At 52.6% G+C, this 19,996-nt stretch overlaps 6 protein-coding genes across 6 annotated transcripts; 3 read left to right on the top strand and 3 right to left on the bottom strand.

The window, feature by feature from the left end:
• Positions 1–1,351: 1,351 nt before the first annotated feature.
• SODALDRAFT_280830 (Cullin family protein) lies at positions 1,352–4,117 on the bottom strand (the record flags this gene model as incomplete). The annotated part of the gene is made up of 2 exons (XM_028608260.1): positions 1,352–3,037; positions 3,092–4,117. The coding sequence occupies 2 exons, from the start codon at positions 4,115–4,117 to the stop codon at positions 1,352–1,354; spliced, it is 2,712 nt and encodes a 903-aa protein (XP_028464746.1).
• A 90-nt stretch (positions 4,118–4,207) lies between these two features.
• On the top strand, positions 4,208–10,558 carry SODALDRAFT_361777 (hypothetical protein; the record flags this gene model as incomplete). Its single annotated transcript, XM_028614411.1, has 21 exons — positions 4,208–4,270; positions 4,317–4,378; positions 4,472–4,543; positions 4,700–4,799; positions 4,882–4,936; positions 5,089–5,346; positions 5,396–5,507; positions 5,960–5,975; positions 6,046–6,113; positions 6,297–6,426; positions 6,621–6,673; positions 6,765–6,974; positions 7,051–7,120; positions 7,351–7,429; positions 8,151–8,302; positions 8,386–8,586; positions 8,758–8,884; positions 9,576–9,615; positions 9,726–9,809; positions 10,259–10,345; positions 10,480–10,558. 21 exons carry the CDS (start codon positions 4,208–4,210, stop codon positions 10,556–10,558), a joined length of 2,118 nt encoding a protein of 705 aa, XP_028464745.1.
• Positions 10,559–10,741: 183 nt separating this feature from the next.
• SODALDRAFT_361776 (hypothetical protein) lies at positions 10,742–12,153 on the bottom strand (the record flags this gene model as incomplete). The annotated part of the gene is made up of 9 exons (XM_028614410.1): positions 10,742–10,838; positions 10,884–10,949; positions 11,011–11,026; positions 11,116–11,211; positions 11,387–11,415; positions 11,532–11,554; positions 11,675–11,832; positions 11,892–11,997; positions 12,094–12,153. The coding sequence occupies 9 exons, from the start codon at positions 12,151–12,153 to the stop codon at positions 10,742–10,744; spliced, it is 651 nt and encodes a 216-aa protein (XP_028464744.1).
• Positions 12,154–12,391: 238 nt separating this feature from the next.
• On the bottom strand, positions 12,392–13,321 carry SODALDRAFT_325497 (hypothetical protein; the record flags this gene model as incomplete). Its single annotated transcript, XM_028609990.1, has 2 exons — positions 12,392–12,752; positions 12,825–13,321. 2 exons carry the CDS (start codon positions 13,319–13,321, stop codon positions 12,392–12,394), a joined length of 858 nt encoding a protein of 285 aa, XP_028464743.1.
• Positions 13,322–14,819: 1,498 nt separating this feature from the next.
• On the top strand, positions 14,820–17,356 carry SODALDRAFT_380424 (hypothetical protein; the record flags this gene model as incomplete). The annotated part of the gene is made up of 13 exons (XM_028615107.1): positions 14,820–15,068; positions 15,158–15,179; positions 15,591–15,607; positions 15,677–15,806; positions 15,890–15,944; positions 16,031–16,063; positions 16,120–16,168; positions 16,277–16,329; positions 16,393–16,481; positions 16,557–16,627; positions 16,725–16,778; positions 16,950–17,198; positions 17,330–17,356. Exons 1-13 carry the CDS (start codon positions 15,051–15,053, stop codon positions 17,354–17,356), a joined length of 867 nt encoding a protein of 288 aa, XP_028464742.1. The 5' UTR covers positions 14,820–15,050.
• A 1,733-nt stretch (positions 17,357–19,089) lies between these two features.
• On the top strand, positions 19,090–19,596 carry SODALDRAFT_211076 (hypothetical protein). The gene has a single exon (XM_028607276.1). It carries the CDS (start codon positions 19,236–19,238, stop codon positions 19,494–19,496), a length of 261 nt encoding a protein of 86 aa, XP_028464741.1. The 5' UTR covers positions 19,090–19,235; the 3' UTR covers positions 19,497–19,596.
• Positions 19,597–19,996: the final 400 nt, after the last annotated feature.

Genomic DNA, 19,996 nt, shown 5'->3' with positions numbered 1-19,996 from the left:
CAGTACTCACAGTGACGGGGGGCGTTGAGGTAGCGAAGCCGGAAGCCAAGACATGACTTGGCTGCGTTCGTCGACTTGGGGTCTGCGGACTTCAAACCCGCTAAGAAAAAAAAAAGACAAAAAAAAGACAAAAAAGGGAGACAAAAAAAGAAAGGGCTCGGGCGACAGATCGGATTCCTTTTTTCGCATCGTCATACAATTCAAACGCAAGAAAAAAAAACCGAATGAACCTACGAGTAAGTGGAAGTTAGTTCGCTATGGTTCTCGCGCCACGGCCTTTCCTTTCTTTCCCAATTGACGACCAAACCCACACACAAAAATAAATAATAATAAAAAATAAAAAAGGGGGGGGCCGGTGAGACGTGGATACACGTAAACCCTCGACGATAACAGTGAGGCTCCTAGCCAGCAACTCGTTTTTGGATTCCACAGCTTGTTCAGCTGTGCTAGCTGGCCGCCTGTGATGGTCGGATAGTATTTATTGTCAACGCCTCAAGCCTGTGTGCTGTGCGCTTGCAGAGTGATAGGTCTTATTTTCCGGGAAGCCCAGCTCTCAGGGCTCCCCAAGCTTCCCACAAATGGTGAGCAGTGAGTAAGGCAGTGGGAAAGGTTGGTGAAAGAGTGGTAGACAGCTGCAGTAAGCCGCCCGTCATATTACACCGTGCCATCAGGATTTACAAGGCAACGTAACGTGGCCAAAACCCATATCTCCATCTCACGTATCCCTCAGCACGAGCGAGCTATCCGTATATACGAAAAGGAAATGCTGTCATCGGAGGTTGATTGCCTTCTCGGCGAATTGGTTTATCGCCATAGTTTTATTATTTGCAACGATATGTTCGCCGCCCGCATTCCCTGCCTGGTTGCCTCTTGCCTCATTGTTGCTGCTGCTGTTGCGCCGAGATTGTCATACTGCCAGAGTTTCTAGCATATGAAGTATGACTGACCCCTAGCGGTGGTAATGACACGCATATTCGCCTCGCCCTGCCAGCCTCCCCTAGCCTTGATTGCGCCGTAACGATGTCTTCCTAGGTAGTTAGGCTTCAAAAGAGAATGGGAGGTGAAACTAGAGTCATACCATTCCTCAATTCAGCAGCTAGCAACCTGATGCAAAGGGGTAGCTCTCACTCACTCAAAGCCAATATGCTTTTTTTTTTTTTGGTCCTTCGCGCAGTGGCGTGGCGTAGCTGTTTGTTTTCGTGGTCTGTCCGAAACCGCAGCTGAGAGGAGAGGTCTTCGGAGGAGCGAGATAGCGCATGCCCATCATCTTTTGCGGCGGGAATGAATGAATCATACGGCATGGCGCCCCTGTCGAAGATTACGCCATTCCCTCGTGTCGCCGTGTTTCCTCTCATTTCTTGGGCAACCGGTACTTCCCACCGGCCAGTTCCAACTCCTTGGCGGCGATCTTCTCCGCCAGGAACATCTGCAACTCCTCGTTGCCCCAGGGGAACCCGTCGGGGATGAGCATCTTCATCATCATGGCGATCTGCGCCAGCGGCATCGCGGGGCTCGAGTTGGTCAGCATGCCGACGATGAACTGCCAGTACACCTGCCGCCGTTCCCGCTCCTGGGCGTTCAGGCCCCCGCCCTTGCTCTTGCTCGGAGAGGCTATATCGCGCGCTGGGCCCTCGGGCGGCCCCGACGCCCCGCGCGATGCTCCCGCGCTCGCGCCCGCCGTGGCGTCGTCGTCATCCTCCAGCCGTTCCAGGACGACGAAGGTATCCGGCGCGACTTCGCGGGCGATACGTTGGGATGCCCAGAACCGGAGCGCCAGCCGGATCGTGTCGTCGTCCATCTGGAGCATCTCTTCAAGCTGAGCGACTGTCCGCTGCACAGGCGCATCGGAGTTGTCCTCCTCTTCTCGGAAAGCGTAGATGACTGCTGCCTCGTACGTCTTACAATCCGTATGGATGGACCGGTCTTGTAAATCGAGTTGCACTGTGGCTGTGCCGAGGTTGTTGAGCCAGGTCAGCTTGCGGGACGACTTGAGCTGTTCGTACTCTACATCGTAGCGGCGCTGCACCTCCGCGATGGGCCGGGGTAGCAGGAAGTGTTCTCGGTCTAGTGTAGGCCAGAAAAGCCGCGAGAGAATCCTGGTATGATACGAGGGAATCGCCCCGGCCCTCCGGTCGGGTGAGCCCAAGCCGATGGCGGCTCTAATATTTCGGGAAACCACCGCATCCACTCTTCGGGAATCTTGAATGTCCTTGATCATGACATCGCAGCCCTGAAGGGCATGCTCCCCGAACCGCTTCTTCAAAAGATTCAAAACCTTGATCTCTTGCGGAAAATCCGCTTGCTTGGACAAGAGCCTCTCCGCAATGATGTTCTGGAATTCCTTAATAAAGATGTCCCTAGAGCCCAACGCGTTAATGAGGGTGCCGATGACATCCTCGGTCTTGGGCCGCTTGTAGTTGATGCCGGCATCGACAGGGTCGGGGAGCCATTCCATGTCATCCCAGTCCAGTTCTTCATCGTCCATGACCGACCGATGTTGCTGCGCCGGGTCATTCAGGAGGACGCCTAGCTCGACCAATTTCCCCCTGCCAGCCTCCGTATCCGCGTCCTCTGGGTTAGACAACAACCCCGTGACCACGATACGGATGGCATCATCTCTCTGACAGAGATACAACTGGAGGGAATGGACCACCCTGCCGAGGAGTACTTTGGAGTGGTCTAGCGCATGGAAAGTACGGATCATGGAGATGTACACTTGAAGGATGTCCAAGGTGGACCGGCCAGGGTGCAGCAGCCGCTTCTGCAAGGCGGCCGCGAAGGTGTCGGTCAGTTGCAAGCGACGTTGCGGCGTGGTGACCGCGATCCGCAGGTCTTCCAGGGCGTCCTTGCTCTCGGGCCAATGGAGGACCATGTCGAAGAGCTCGTGCATGCGCATCACCGCTAGCCGCCCAACGGCAATCTCCTTCCAATCCTCGACGTCTTTCCAGGCCACTTCGCAACTCCCCAGGCAGTTGAACACCTCGACCGCTAGGCGCGCGTAATGGTTTTCCACCCAATCGCAGAGGGAAGCTATGCACTGAGAGGGTGTGCTGGTCCGCGCCGCACGCCGCAAGGATGTCGAGCGCGCCACGCCTCCAGTGGTGCGGGTCGTCGTTTGCCTGTGCGTTTGCGCCCACAGCCCGGCAAAGGAGGTCTGCACGTATTCGGCCATCAAGGCGTCCATCATCTCGGCAAAGAGGACCTGGAACTTCTCCCCGGCTAGTCCCACATGGTGCAGCGCTTCCACAAGCTGCCTGAACTCTCGCCTGGCAGTTTCGACGTGCTGTTCTGCCCGACGTGCATTGAGGGCACGGTGTCGAGAAGGTGAGGGAAGAGGATCGGCAGGAACGGGGTCCATTTTCAAAAGTACCCTCATTAGGCGGCCCAGTACATTGCGGAGGGTGGTCGCAAGGGAGGGTGACACGGCGTTGCTAATGATAGCATGGAGGTCGCGGCGAAACTTGTCCAAAGCCATCTCTGCCGTCCTTCCGTCCAGGCCTCGCACTATGAGGGAGAGTCCGTAGAGGTACTGTCTATGTGCTGCTTCCAAGGTGCGGATACTACCCAGAAGACCCTGTGCCTCGTCGGCGTAGTCACCGCAAGCGGAAATCAAGGGCAGAACATGGTGCACGAGGTGCTGGCGCGCCTGCTGGGTGTGCCAGGAGAGAAGATCCTCGGTGTGTGCGGCATGGGGGGCGTACCGCTCTGGATACAGGACGAGTCTAATGTTGTCGTAGAAGGAATGGTCTGGGTCCTGGAGCTCTGGGCTTACGTCGCCGAAAGAGTCTTCAGCGGCAACCGAGGGGGGTAGCTGAATGCGAGATGTAACGGCATGCCATGCGCGGTCCCAACGGACTTGATCGGTAATAGGGACGGACGGAGGCGAGAATTCTCTCCCTAGCGGATCGACACCTGCAAGACCTAGCGCCTTTTGGCTGATAGACGGAGACGGAAACTGCGTAGTCGGAGGAGGGGGCCCGCCAAAAGGCTGCCCCTTTTCGGTGCTTCTCAACGAAGGCGTCGTGTGAGGCGTCGGCTGCGATACGTCGGTGTCAAAAACAGACTGGAACACCCTATGCTTCTGGCCCCTCCATGTGGAAGCGCCAGCCGTTGCCATCATGCCCGGTAGGGTGGGAAATGTCGTCAGTGGGGGGTGCGTAGGAGTTCAATGCTGGTGTTCTGCCAAGGATAACTCCTAAAGCCTGGCATGCCCGGTCGACAACCCACATACACGCACTATGCCCAGATTATCATCTCGTCGTGCAAAATCGTGAAGTGATGATTCGCTGCTTCTTCAGAAAACTCTCTCACTTCAGGTCCGTGATGGTGAGTCGGCGTTGTTTACCGCGTCTGAAATTGCCACGAACAAGGAAGGGACGTGTGACGTGTTGTTGGTCCCGTCGGTTAGATACGCGGGGCGCGTTTCTAGCCTATCGCGCGAGGCGCTTAATTAACCGACAAACGCGGCTAGGCTTGAGTGGGACTACGCCGTGCGAACCAGCGGGAAATTCCGGGAGACCCACAGCTCTGGAGTGACCGTACAGTATGGATAGCTGTGGTAGATACGTTGTACTCTACACTCCGACCACGCGAATTTACTGGAGAACTTCGTGCTCCGTTTCGTTTGCCCCTTCACCCCCTTACCAGCCACCTGCCTACCTCGTTCCACTCGACGGTATACACTACAACGTACCTTCAGTGCGGATACACATTATGGTCTAGGGACTAAGGATATGCCTCAAGGCGACAACACTTCTACTCATTATCACGCTTCTCCACTGCCAATTCAATCATCTACAGTACATTGAGTATATGCGTGGAACTATGCAGAATCCTAGTCTATCGTGGTAGAAATGCTACTCTAGTCTTACGAATGTGCAGCAGGATGGGACACCGGAGATATCAACCTTCGACCACACTCAGCAATGCCCTCAGCGTTACACGAACTAATAGACTCTCGTCTCACCCCGTAACATTGGACGCTCGCGAATCGTTCCCACGAGAAGCGACGTTACGTGCTCGCTTATGGCGCTAGCCTGCCTAAGGTACCCTTCCTAGTCGATAAGAGACTGATCAATTACTCCGTAGGACCGTCATCATTGCGCAGGCAGCTGTTTGCTTCCGCGTCAGCGCTAGCACACGAAGCGTCGGTCATTCCTAGGAGACGGTGCGTGCCCGTTGGTCGCAAGCGACACACGACGGTCAGGGTCGGGAAACATGTGCATCACAGGACTGAACAGCTCGACTGTCTAGTCTACCGGTGTCACGAACGGTTGATATTGCTCCACTTCTCAGGGCGGACTGACGCCCCTCTCTACGGTTCAGACCACATGGGAAGACTGGTTGGTCTGTTTCTGGCGCCGTCAAAGATATTCGATACATATGTCACAATGAGATGATTCCCGCTTGGACAGCGGAGTCTGTACTGAGCTTTTCCTCGATCTCGTCTTCAGTGTCATCTACGGTTTCTGTGCAAGATACGACCGAAGAAGCGACGATATCCTGACGTGTGTAGTCGGGGGTATCACTATATTGGGGTTCGTCTGCGCGATCGGGACGAAAGATTCCAGAATAAGAACTCATATTAGATACTATACCCAGAGTGCTTACGAAGTAGAAACTTTGTTACATCCCTAGTCCTAGATCCTGCGATATATATCATTAGTTACGCATAGGAGTTTCAGTCCTTCTATGCACGACGTATCTCGTAATCGCACAGCATGCATACTACTCTATGTGCGATGAATTCGTCACCGATGTTACAGAGTATTAGTCAAACCAGGAATCGTCTGGAACCTGAATGATTTTCTCAGCCCCTAAAAAACTGTGAGCAATTTGACCAATCTACGAAGCCCCATCCCGGTCTCCTCATTCATGTGTCGCTCGTTCTCGAAATCAGAGACCGAAACTGTTAACGCACATAAGCCGCGGTCAATACTCCCCAATCCTCGTCGTTCAGGCCCGCCGCCCCTAGAGTGTCGTCGGAAAGGCCGATAGAATAGGGTCCCAAGCGTTAATTATCCGTTGCCAATTTGTTTCATCCAGGTTCTCTCGGCACTCAAGTTGAAGAGCAAACAGAGCGCTGCCAGTCACGGAGAAGTCAAGGTACAGGGGTGAGGGGAATTGAAGCAAAAGGACACCCGGTCTAGCGACGGGACAGGTCAGGTCTATGCGTCTCTTTTGTTGTCGACGAAGTAGTCTCTGCGTGTTTGTACTCGGTAGCGTACAGTTGTATCATCAGGCCCTACGGACACCACAAAGTAACTACCTAGAACCTTGTGTACTTCAGGTTGTAGTCCGACGAACATCTGGACAGGACGAAACGCCATGCCAGCATCTACCGAGCCACCTAACCGGGCATTAATGCCCCTGCTCTACGAAGATGTAGGGAAACAACCCTGGCGCTGGCACTGTGTAGGGTGGGTTGTGAGAAAACTCACAAATCAAATTGCGTCAAATGGGCATGTGTCGTGGGTGTAATTATTCGTCGAAATCTCATCCCGACCTTACCTTCGAGAAAACCAAGAATCTCTTCAGGTTATTTTCCGGCCATATTAACAGTATTAAGCCATGCATCATCTGCCGTGGACCCCTTACTTAAAGACGCAATTTCTGGCCAGGAAACCTGGCCGATATGGCACCAGATCTTCGTCCTCATCGTTCCGAATACTGTGTCTCGTAATCACCGACTAATACATTTGATATTTGACAGTTTTAGTTACGTTGTATGTTGTATGGTTCGATTTCCCATACAAAACACATAGCAGCTCGGCTCCGGGATTATCCGTCTCGCATACGGGCGCTCTCGACAAAAGTCCCTTTTCTGCGCCCCGTTCGCGTACCCAATGGGTCGTTGTAATTTCACCACACCCGCAAAGTCGCAAATTCCGCGCTACGGATCGGCAAAGCAGCATGACCGACGGCCTCAAGGCCGTTATCCCGTTTACCAACTGGCGTCGAGACCGCAGTACGACGTATGCTGTTATTGTGTGGAGTGGGGAGTACAGTAATAATTATTAACACTCTCATCTCAACCTTGCAAATTTGCAGATGGTTTTGCGGCATGCTCCGAGCGGTTGTGGTCATCATGAACGGGCGCACTGCCGCAACTTCGCAAGAAGTTCGGATACGGCGAACACCTTAATAACTGGCTGCAACACGTTATTTCGTAAGTATTTGTAAGGCATAAAATGAAGTACGCAGGGTAGGTATATACACAAATCCACGCCTTTGCTCAGCAGGACTAGGTACCTAGGTACAGAGTACCTTATTACGGTACCTTAGGAAAACATCAGCGCCAAAAGCGGGCCCCGTAGATAACGCAGATAACGCAACGGAATCTTCAACAAGTGCATACCCACTTCTCCATCAACGCGCATCGACAGATACTGGGATAAAGTTATCTACATATATGTACGAACACCATACAGTCTGTTGTCTATTCCCATCTTCCTTCCCCGTTGCTTTCGACAAGAATTAGCGAATATCAAAGCATAAGCCTCACCGTGAACTACCTTACAGTAGCAAGCCGGGGGATATTCGCACCGTCTTAATGCTATTTTAGGCACCAGCTGGGCCGCAGGGGTATACAGTACACATGGGTAAAAATCGGACTCTCTCCTGTACCGAGCTAATACGCGCTAAAACAGTGACTTCTTATTACCTTATAGGGCCCCTGCCAGCTAATAACCCGCTTATTAGGGGAGCTAATCGGGAATAGCGTTATTAGCGGGCCCTCAACCTAAAAAGGCAAGGCAATCGTGACTTCTAGAGGTACTCGGTTTTGGACCTCCCCCCCGGCCAGTATCGTTTTTGTACCTGCCCCACTACCAGGGTCAGACCGTACCCGCTCTTTAGTGGGTAGTACTTCAAGAGGTCCGATTTCAACGCCTGTAACCGTTGTATACCACGTACTAACCTGTATTAGGCAACACTAGGTAAGGTACCGTAGCTCGGTACGTCTACTTTCATACATATATACCTACGTATAAATCAGACTCCACCGTAGATCTACAATGTGCCCCACTGCCACCCCTCCCCTTGTCCTGGAACGGTTGCTGGGCGGACTAGAAGCCCACTAATAGTCTTGGCATAAACGCCACCACCCCCCCCCCTTCGCCCGAATGCGGACGCGGCATGTCTTGACCAAGGGAGCCCTGGCTTCATGAGACATGTCGACGATGTTGACGTGATGATCGTTCGCCATGGCCGGGGTTACTCGAGACACCCCCCTCCATTCTCGTACTTCCGTACTCCACAGTTTCTCCCAGGTCCCCATGCATGCCAACCCCTCCTTACCGTCGTCCCAAGCTCTTTTCCCACGCGGAACCCGCATAACTAATAAACGTGGATCCCTGGAGTCGGAGTGCTGGGGAGGTAACTTAGCAGCACGTGTCGACCATCCATCCGTCCATTCACCGACCTTCTCGTCTCGAACGGGCGGCTGGCATCTTGCTTTTCCCCCGCGTGCTATCCCAAAATCACTGCATGGCGCGGTATCTGGTCGCATGCGTAGGCAGTGTCGCACCCTTGAAGCGAGCCGGGAAAACAAAGACGGGAAACTCGTCTGGTCTGCAGGAGACGCTCGTGCTTTAAAGCTCTTTGCATAGAGCTCGTTACGCCCTTCAGCTGATCGCAAACCTGTATAAGGGACGGACCAGATGTCATGGAATATCGGGGGTAGTCCAGTCCTGCAACTTGCCAATCGGCCTGATAAGTTTATCAGAGCTTTAAATCAAGAATGCTGCAGCCTCGCAGTTGCTGTCTCTGGAGCCGTCATCAAATACAGACATTTTATCACGAATGCCAGCACAACAACTACCTGCCTACTTCGCTCGAGGTCGGGCTCTGATACCCAGGGATCGCTCAGACGTTTCTGATTCTTGTCCGCTTTGGCGAGCGGATGCCCCTATATCAGTGCCGACTTGGGGCAGATGCTCATCAATTACCACGATTTCGAGACAAAAGCAGGAACCCATCCACCGCGGTATTGGACGCGGGGGGGAGGAGGCATTTTGAAGGTGGGGGAGGGGAGCCCGGGCGACGATGATAGACGGAGAGGCCGGCCAATAAAGACATACACGTGGAAGATACGGCACTTTTAGTAGATCTCAGGGAGGGGGAAAGCTTCATAGATTTCATACCGCTTCTTCGATGGCCCTTTACGTTGTATTTCTTATCCCTGTATCGCATCCGAGCGGAGTGGAACTAGAAACGAGCTTCTTCAAGATACGTTCGGTACATATATACAGAGGAGGGGTGTGCCCCCTTCCGATTCGATATAAGTACTTTGCCATCCGTAAAAGCCCTTGTAAAATCATGGGAATATCTTACCCAACGATTAACTAGCTGCAACCTCTTCAGTCCTGAGTTAGGGGCACCACGTTTTTGTCTGGCGGCAGAGAGACATCTGCCGTGATCGAGTGGCTGAAAACTAAGAAGATAGCCGTGAAGATGGGCCGGGGGGGTTGATAATGAGGAGGGACGGGAAGAGAAGATAGGGAGTACATACGCCGTGGCGCTGTACGTAAAACACCACATACACATGCAATTTCTTGAATACCTACCTACCTTAGGGGCTTGGGAGACGGGCCAGGTCTGGTTCTCGACGAGGAAGTAAGGTATATTTGATAGTGATAATGAACCTATTTGCCCGTAGTTTGGTGAGTGGTATTATGTAACCTTATCAAATGTGACTTGTATTAAAGCCACGGAATTTGCCACAGGGCGCAGAAGCGGGAGATGCACCCTAAGGTTTCGTCTTGTCTTGTGCGTCCTCCACCCGCTCTGAGCACCTTCGGGACCGGAAAGTGTTCGGCGGTTTCTTCCTCTTCTATGGCACCCTTATTCGTTTAAATGCTTTCGTTTTTCTTTTGTTTGATTACATGCATGTGCGATAGCCGTGCCTTACGTAGAGCGCACGTGTATTCTGGCCACTGTTAGTGAAGTGGCTGTTTAGGGGGTGGGGTGAGAAGAAGTGGGGTGGTGTACATATATATTGATTGTATGTACTTTGACGGACCAGGTAAGGTACGGAGTTACCTATTGTCTCCGCCGAATTCGACCCCTCCCAAAACGCCCTCAACTTACCCACTATTGCTGCTACGACACCATTATTACACTTTCGGTCTGCCTTAAAAGGGTTACATAGCGTCTTTATCTCGCGTGCGCGCGATATCGGCCAAAAAGGATATATCGCACTAGGACGTGGACACGCGTAAGACGTGCGGATTGACACTTCAACACGGTGACATTCTAGGCTTCTCGAAGGTGTGATAATTATTCGCGAGTCCGCCTCGTCGTCTGATTACGAACCGGCACGTAACATCCTTGCGGCTGAACGAATGTCACCATGAAGGTGTCAATTGCAATCTTTGGAAGTGTTGGACGGCTACGACATTACTCGGTTTTAGAGTAAGACAGTCAGACCCGACTGCTATGCTATGTATGGATCATATGGGGCATGCCAAATCCAGCCAGTGCCTGCCAAATGGAATATGTTATCGTCCTCGGGGTGATTCCCACATTGATCGTCCGCCAAGGCCCCGACATGGCGTAGATGATCGCAAGCGAGAGGAGACCAGATGCCAAGTCTGATATCGAAAAGAGCGAGGGAGCATGAAATAACGTGCTTTTGTTCAGCGCATTAGCGTCCTGATAAGACGGCCTTTGCATCACTTTTCTGATCTGCCAGTCGTCGCGCCTCGTGGTCTTGTCTATTTCCCTATTTCCCCGTCTCCTTTTAAGCAGGTGCGGCAGCAGAGAGAACGCCCACGGGCAGATCCGAAAATGCCAGGTCCACATCTCCTCCCGCCGTCCCAATCATCCCCGGTCGGTCTCTCAAGGCAAAGTCCCAAAAACGTGCCAGTGAATCTACCACTCACAGTACGTCGTTTATCCCACCGTCCGTCCTCAGACGGGTCCTCAAATACGACGTAAATTCAATTATCCTATTCATACAGAGCGTGAGATATACACACTCATCCACATACGCGCATCACGCACACACACCTACAATTCATATTGTCTCAAGTGTGGTAAGCTGAGTTGCGGGTTTGGGCAAAACGGTTACTCAGCCCCTGGGGCTGAGCGACTAAGCCCATATCGGTTGCGTACTGAGCATGTTGTATTCGTAAGAGCCGTTCGACCAGTGAGGGCTATTTCCCCCATATGTGCCGGCCGCCACACGGAACGGGCGGGGGCGGGAGCGAGCTTGATCGGGGTGAGTGGGTACGTTGTTCGTTTGTATCGACTTAGTAAGGTCCTGTATGTGTGGGGACGAACACTTGATGCTTATAGGTAGGAAGTACGAGATGCTGAAGCGAACTCCGGAAATGCCAATTAAATAAGGTACCTTAGTAAGCCGAGCGTTTTGACTTCTACGAACCAAGTTGCCCCGGTCTCCGTTCGGCGGTACTTTGGAGGTCTCCCAGCGACACGAATAACAACGGGCAGGGCGTCATTCAATGCCGCTAATCCTAACTAGGCAACTGCGCCGACAGGGCTGGGAGGTCTATGGAACTATGCCGTACCCATGTCTGATCTTATGCCGGTCCTAGTGTGCAATGTCGCTAAAGCTTCTTAAGAGCTGGCCCCGGCCCGGAACCCACCACCAACGGAAAACCCCGTACATTTTCATACCAGAGATCGACGTATGTACGAAGTTGACGCATACAACGTAATGGACGGGAGAACCAAGGTCAACAATAGGACAGAGCGGAGAGGAGACAAAGCGCACAAAGTTTAGACAAGACCGGAAATTCACCAAGGCCATGGATTGTGAACCGTCATAGACGTCATGCCCAGAACGAACGGGGCTGCTTCGTATATTCTCTGAAGTCCTGGACGATTTGCTGGCTATTCTAAAATAAGGTGTCCCGCCTCCATCCCACCCTGTATAGAACAAATGTCGACCTGGCCGACGGCTTTTGCCTTGCCTTCTATAGCACCTTCTACCAAAGTGAAATAGATGAAGACAGAAAAGTATGGAAAACAAAACTGGAACGCTGAATGTAAAGGAAAAAAAACCCCCCATCAAAAAAATAAAAAATAAAAAGTGCCTCCCAGCCTGACAGGTATATACCCAAAGCGAACATGTTCCATGTCCGGTCGCAAAAACTCCAGTTGTCCAATTCCGCCTCCCGACTTGTGCATGTTCCCCATGCATCCCTTCCTGCTTTCTGATAGCAGGTCAGATAGCACGTCATATAGCTGCCTCCTATGCACTGTCTCTTCCGCGTGTTTCATGTATCGCGTCCCATAATGTTCGTCTCGTCCTTGAGAAAACGGAAAAGAAAAAGCAACGAGTTTGAAAACCCCCTAAACCTCTCAAATTGTACATGTGAAGGCCGCAAAATTGCGTTGACTTGAGGTGGTGGGCCTCGCTCGGGCCTCATGAGCTGCTATTGCCGCTGATGCTGCTGTTGCTGCTGCTGTTTGCGTTTCGGCGTGACTTGCACTTGTCGTGGAGCAGGTGGCCGTTTCGCGCTGTTGTCCTCGTGAACTCGGCGCCGCAGTTTGGGCACGTCGCCTTCGCCGCCTGTCCTGACTTCTCTCGTTGGTGACGGAGGAGGTTGCTGAATGTGGAAAACTGCCGGCCGTTGCAACCGTGTTCCCAGCACTGAGGCTTGGGTCGGCTCTGGACGACTCTCACGTGACCATGGTCTGAGGGCCCACTGCCACCCGTCATCGCAGGAGGAACTCCATAGATCATGGACGGGTCTGAAGGAGGCATGGGCATGGGGGAAGGTCGGCTGGTGTGGGGGAAAGAAAACGAGGTTAGCGGAGAGTGTCGTGAGAAGGACCCTAATATGAATGAGACTCACGCATAAGGAGGAGGCTGGAATGCTGCTGAGTAGTCCATTCCCATGTAACCCGGAGACATGACCGGATACCCGGTCTGGAAGCCGCTGTCGTGCATAGGTGGGCTGTATGGTGGTAGATATGTGGGAGTTGGCATGCCCGAAGTCGGCTCATCGAGAAGAGAGGCGGGAGATGGCGATGAAGAATACATGGGGAGACCCATGGCGGCGGAGACGTCGGGCATAGTCAGAGGGGGCGAGTTCATGTAAGGGTTACTACCGGCACGTCGGGCGCGGACGGAAGTCTTGGATTCGCGGCGAGCCTGATCCCTTTGTCTTTTCAACCCGCGCTGCTCAGCGGTCATGAAACCTCGAGGCGGGCTGGAGGTAAGTGACCTGGACTCGCTGTGCGGGCTGAGACTGGGGTCTGAGGGAGGGCTGATAGGCAAGCTCTGGGCGAGAATAGGGTTGCCGGGTTCAGGTGTACCAAGTCCTGGCCAGGCGAAGGGGGGACGACCCATGGCCAAGGTAGAGCCGTAAGGAAGCGCAGCGACGGAGCTAGGAAAGATATGTGAGCGCACAGTTCGGCTCGTGACGTTTTTGTTGCGGGCGTGTTATCCTCCTCACTCACCTCATGGCAGCTGCCTGTTGAGTAACCAACCAAATATGATCGTTCTGAAAAAAAGAAGAAGAAAAAAAAGGAAAAAGAAAATGCCGAGTCTTGCGTGGTAGGCGTCTCACGTATGCGCTTGCTGAATTTTGTCGAGTAGATACAAATAGATGGGTTGCGCTATAGGTTGGACTGGTTGGACTCGGAACTTGAAGCAACGGTGTGTACTTGATGATATTTGGAAGCTTCTGATGGTTGAGATCTCAGCCCCAGACCTCGGGGAGGAGAGGAGAGGAGAGGGCTAGGCGTCGTATAAATGGCAAGAAGGGCAGTGAATCTTGGGTGGGGCCCGTAATATGCCAACATTGGATGTGTGTATTCTCAGGGTTGGGATGGGTGGACGGAGAATCGGCCAGACTTGAACGGCACTTGCCGTACAAGGGGCTTGTACTTGAAGATGAGGTACAGAAGATCCCAAGGTCGACGACAAGGGTTCAGGAACAGATACAACGTAGATATAATGGGGAGCAGGGGTACCTCGCTGGTATGGGTGGGCTACAGGGATTAGAGACGGGAGGAAGAAGACCTTGACGACCTTAACCACAACCCCCTAGCGGGTTCAAGCCAAGGCATGGGGTCAGGGATGAGGAGGGTTGAGTGAGACGATGTGCGAAGTTGGAGGGGGGGTGGGGGAGAGGGTGTCCATACTCGAACGACCAGATTTGTCTTTCTGGCGGAGCATCCAGGACGAACAGCGAGATATACGGAGTACTTTGTATGTATGTACGAAGTATTTCATAGTGGGAGAAGGTGCACAAAGTACATACACAGTTGAAGTCGAGAAATGGACCATGAAGAGGGATCGATAGGCTCAGGTCCTGGCCCCGTCCCCGTCGACTCTCTTTTAGAAAGTGAGGCCAGTCGTCGAGCCAGTGAAGCTCTCGTCCATTTTACTTCGTAATACAACGTACTCTTGCTTCGAACCGGCCTTTCACCATTCCGAAGGCAAGTCAATTGATCAGTTGTAATTTCGTAAGGCTGGGCGAAGTCTGTGGAGACTGGAGACTGGAGACTGGAGACTGGAGACTCAGGCCAGCCCTACACTTGTATTCGTACGTCGTACTTCAGAGTTCCGCATTGCTCTTCCAGGTTGGTATGTTTGCGCACTTAACCGTACAGTAGATATTCGAAGCAAAGATCATTTATCAGCTCCCGAAAAGTTTCCGGGAAAAGGGGTATCGAAATGGCACAGCAGGGCAACCCGGACAGTCCACATGGCAAGTCACCTCAGTCGAAATCGAGGCTTCGCGGGAGGATCCGTGGCATAGATAGACGATGAGGTCCTCTCTTTGCCGTGAGAACGGCAGTCAGTCCGTAGCCGTGCTGTGCGAACTGTGAACGAACTGGATGCATATATAGATGGGCACATACATGCACGTACCAGGATGTCCACCCCCATATGTTATATTATGCGTCTCAGAGAGACAGGCACCGCATATAGTCGGCGAACATACGTATATATGTTGTAACTTGGGGTGAAGGCAGCGAAGAGAACCAGAGCACACACACGGGTAATTCCAGATCGTCGGTCGCGAATTCTGCTTGGAGGGGTCTACGCCCGTAACGAACGTAACCTCGTCATGCGGACGGGGCGCATCGTAAGGGACTTTAGTACGGAGCAGTAGTAGATCGTAAAGAACAGAAAGGTCGGCGAGAAAGAAAAAAACGTGGGAAAGACCCTCGACAGATGAGGGAGGATGCCGACCCTTGTTGACGCGTGTTCTGTTTCTGTATCAACGTATTTTCGGGGGTCGAAGGGAGACAAAAAGAGAAGAGATGAGATTTGGGTGCTACTTTGGTTCATGGTGTAGCAGGGAAGAGGAAGAGGAAGGTAGTACGGATCCACGAAACGGCACGGGGGTGGCACTGGTGGTGTGTCGAACTCTCTCTTCAACAGAGAAGACCATTCATGGCGGGGGAGCTTTGTACTTCGTAACTTCGTAGATAGGGCTAGAGAGGTCCACTGTGTGGATAGCAGTGAGGTGGGTCGGTGGGTCTTGTGTTCGACCGAGTACACAGTAGCCCGTCCAATCCTCGAAGCGGGCCGGACTTGCGGGGAGGAAAAAGACCAAAAATGGTATCCGTGTAATTACAACGTACTTCGTGCATACCGTGCGCAGCCGAGGCCGAGGCCGAGGTACGTACCTCTCAAGTTTGTCTGCCCACAGTGCCTGGGCACTTACATTGCACTTTGGTCCATATCGAGACATTTCAGAAATCTTCTTCGAAACCATCTTTCTACGCCTCTCCCTTTTGGGCGCCACCACCGTTCCTGGGGTATCATCGCGGCAGCCACAACGTTACCCTCAACTCGTGTTTGAGGCGGACTGCGCCTAGTTGCCGCAGATCACTTCTTGCAGACCGAATAAGCGCGGTGCATCTTACAACGTACACGGTACACACTCTATAACCCCATGAGCCAGGATGACGGCCAAGTCACAAGAAGAGGGAGTGAGATATGAAGGGGCCAAGGAGTTCTCTTTTCCTCTTGACCAACCAGCGATAATGGGGTTAGGAGCGGCGAGGCCTAATCTGACCGACCCCGAACTTGCGATATTAGATTGATTGTCATCCGGCAGGAGAGACCCCCAAGGTTCGTCAACTTGTGTATCGTAGTCCATTTTTATCCTTCCCCTCTTCCTGATTCAGGGGCCAACCTGATCCAGTATGTCAGATGATCGCAGACAATCTGTGGGTTGTGTGAGGCCGCTGTCCTATCCCATTTGCCTAGACTGGATCAGAGTACCAACTTCAAGCCCCATCTATGTGGTTCTTTCCCCCAAAACAAACACTCATCACCTGCCAGTTCATCGCCCATTGGAAAAGAAATGGGAGGGATGTCTGTGGATGCTGGATTGGGTGACAACAGCATATCGGGAAAGGCTGTCTTTCTTAGAGGGAGCGTTTATCCACACCTTACAGCTCACCGCAACTTGATAGTACTCAGAAAATCAAGGAAAGAGAAAAGGTCTTTTATGAGTGGATGGCGATTCGGCATTGGCGCGATCATGGTGAGACCTTCAGGCTGCTGCTTAAGGTAAAGGCTACCTAAGGTATCCTAGCCCCCTCAAAAGTCGTCGTTCCAGGAACAGACATCGCCAACTGTGTCCATCCGCGCATAAGCGAACCTGCTTGCATCCATGGTCCGAGTTGGCTGGTCGCTTGGGGGCAGATGCATTTGGCGTTTAGCAGAAATTCGCGGGACGATAGAACGAATCGATGCATCTTAAAGGAGGGCTGTTATTTTGGCACAGTCCAACATGGGGCCCTGCCCACCCTTGTCTGACAAAAGGTCAAACGCGACTGAGGTACGTACGACGTACCTTCTGCGCAGAATGGCTCATTGCAGGACTGACCTTACGGAAAAAAAAATAAGAAAGAAGAACAAAACGTCTCGGCGTGTTCTATACCTCAACGTCTAAGGTAGGTAGGGGCCGGTTGTTAATGCCGGGTTTCTTCTAAGTACTTCGTATCTCCAGGCCTTCAAGGGCAGGACCAGACGAAATGTACAACGTAATGAGGTTGGCGCCCCACCCCACCATACTATGCAAGTACGAGACAACAAAAAGAGGCCTGTGTTCGACGACGCCCGCCGTTACGGTCCTTGTGACGACCCAGTGCGCTGGCATTGGGGTCTCTTGTCGGAAAGCAAGCAGCACCCCATTGCATTGCCAGTGACTAACTACCACTGTCCCGGTGTCGGCACCGACTGGGCTTTGACCCACCGTGTTTGTTCCTTTCTTAGCTCCTAATCTCGATCGGGGGAATGAGATGTGGCTTCGGTGGGGTTCCTCTCGGAGAGACGGGACATCGAGTCTCAGTGGCGCTCTTTAGACTGCACTGTGTGTTCTCATTTCAGGACCTTGCCGCTGCACCACAATGCTAAACGCCATAGACGCGACACTCGGACACAGCTTGGCTCCTTATCGTTGGCCCGTCAGGCTCTGAATTGGTATCGGCAGACGATAAAAAGACCCTAAGCTGATTTGGTCTGGTACCCTGACCAAGACGGTAATTACCTTGGGTACCTTAACTTATGTACAACGTAATGAAGAGCGCCTTCATTCGGGCACTAGTCGGCTAATTATCGCGATCATTAAGTGTCACACCGACCCAGCAAGATTAAGGGATGTCCCGCTGTGGGCCTGTGGCCCCCGGCGACCACAAGACGACTCGAGGCAGGGTAGTACGATATGTGGAGGATGATTAAAGTCGCCCATGATGGCTGTGCTGAAAATAGACACTGACAAGTCGCTGATCGCACTTTTAACACAACCGGGGCCACTAAGAGGACACGGCATTTCCCCGAATGTTGGGGGCAGGGTACATCGGTCAGACACAGCGAACCCTCTAACCGTGACCGGATGTGTAGCAATGCCCGCCCGTTAATTACCTTTAGCTTACCTGGGTCTAATGTCAATCAATGTCGGAGGAGAGCGGTTTCGGGACTAGGCAGTTCAGAGGTCAAGGCTGAAGACGCTACGGCGGTTTGCGGCTGGTCCCACGAGAAGAAGAAGAAGAAGAATGTAAAAAGGGAAAGACAAAAAGGGAAAAAGAAATTCTGGGCCAAGACAAGGCGACGACCAATCTAGCCTATCAAGGCTCCAGCACTGCACACCTTATTTTCATTGCCGGTTCACATGAGCAGCGGGTCCAGCACTAGCTTGGGCAAAAATAGACAGCCTAGCCTAGCGTCTGCTACGTTGTAGGCACACCAATCTTGCTACGGACACAATCACGATATTCTGCCCTTCACTCTGCCCGTAACCTCTCTTTGGGGCAACCGATACACATCTCCCTAAACAAGCGAGGATCAACGCGTTCATGTCCCGGATTCGGGCGATAGAGATCCAGAAAGTCGAGGGACGTCAACGATGTCAAACTAACCCTCTTCTCGACGCCTCGGACGCCCCCTCATCAGTTGACATTTGTAATTGCATCATAGGCAGACCAGAGATGACGAGATATGCATACCATGCAGTCAGATTTCGATATGTACTTCGCGTGCCCTTCGCAGAGGTTTCATGGAACCACGCCTCCGCACGTCAGACTGCGTGCGTGGCATTAAGGAATGCAACACAACGGTGGGCGTAATCATGGACATGTTGAGCACCGCCGCTGCCGCTCACGAGACATTTTAGGTGGGGAAGAAAAGGTCGGTCACCACATTCATATTCATCTCGTCGACATTGGTTCCAAACATTCCCGTCAGCAAAGCAGCGGTTACTCGACGAATGCCCAAGCAGTAATCAGACACTGGACCGGGCTCTTACCCAGAATAGTCCCTCCCCGAGACAGCATCATCATGATACGCAGCACCGGTGCGCGCAGAGGGTGCCTTCACCACGACCGGTATGACGAAGCCAAGTCAAGATTAGAGATAGAAATAGAAGGAGAAACGGATAAAGCCGTTGTCAACATAGGGCCTGACTAAGGCCAGCAGCCCTCGTTCCCCAGCCAATTGAAATACATAATCCATCAGTCGTAGGGCTGGCTTTCAGGACTCGCGGTAATTAATCGTCTGACCAATTTAAGGCTCAAAGCGAACAGAATGGAATCAGAGAATGGTAATTATTAATCAGCATATTGAAAGAATCTGGTCATGTGACTCGTAGCGGTCGGCGGTGACCCTAAGGAATTTTCGGTGAAGAGGCCGCTCCGAGGCAAATGAAGACTCCGTCTCCACCTCAAACCTGAAGTCGTATCTCGAGGCGGCAGCAGCCATGGCCTAGGTAGGTCCCAGGCATGACGGGAACATAACAACAATGTATCCAGCAGAGTCCAGAGGTGAGTGGAAAGTGGTGAGTGGGTTGCAGTTCGAATTGTCGCCGGGCACAAGAGGCCGTTTTTTGAGAAGGCCGCAGACCCCGTGTGATCCACAGACCGCGAACCACCACAACCGCGCCGATGGGGAGTCCCGTGGTTTGGGGCCAGGCATCAGATCCTCCGGGGAAGATATGACATTGCCGACGTCATTTTCTTTCCATTCTGGCCTTCCTCACGCACACTCTCTTTCTCCTCGTTGATAGCTGTTGTGCTCAAGGTTCTTTTGCGGTTTGTTTGGGGTGTTCCACCACCCCTCACCCTCATCCCTCCCCCCTCGATATGCCCTCATCGTCCACTTTTACGCAAAAGTACCTAGGCCCAGGGTGATCAGAGAAAGCTACTGATTAAAGAGCAAATACTCCGTGGTGTGTACATATGTCGTACGTCGTCACAACGCGAGATGTTCATTTCCGGACCTCCCATTGTGCCTCGCATTGATACAACGTATGTACACCTCCACCCACAACACACCATTATGTCACAACCACCATCAAGAAAGCGTGGTCCGCGCCGTGCTATCAGATTCGCTCGCCGGCGCCGGACACCAAAAACTAGCTCCTCCTATAACACCTCAACTCTCGTTTTCTGCGCGATGATGGAGCTTTTGTCTCGAGACGGATCACTGAAACGGAGCGACGCCCCTATTTTGTCTACAGGATACTTTCTTTCTTAAGATGCATGCCGGCCGAACGGGGGGGGG

Source organism: Sodiomyces alkalinus (assembly GCF_003711515.1).
Source record: "Sodiomyces alkalinus F11 unplaced genomic scaffold SODALscaffold_8, whole genome shotgun sequence".
NCBI lineage: Eukaryota > Fungi > Ascomycota > Sordariomycetes > Glomerellales > Plectosphaerellaceae > Sodiomyces > Sodiomyces alkalinus.
The sequence above is the reverse complement of the archived record's forward strand: the minus strand, read 5'-3'. Positions and strand labels throughout refer to the sequence as shown.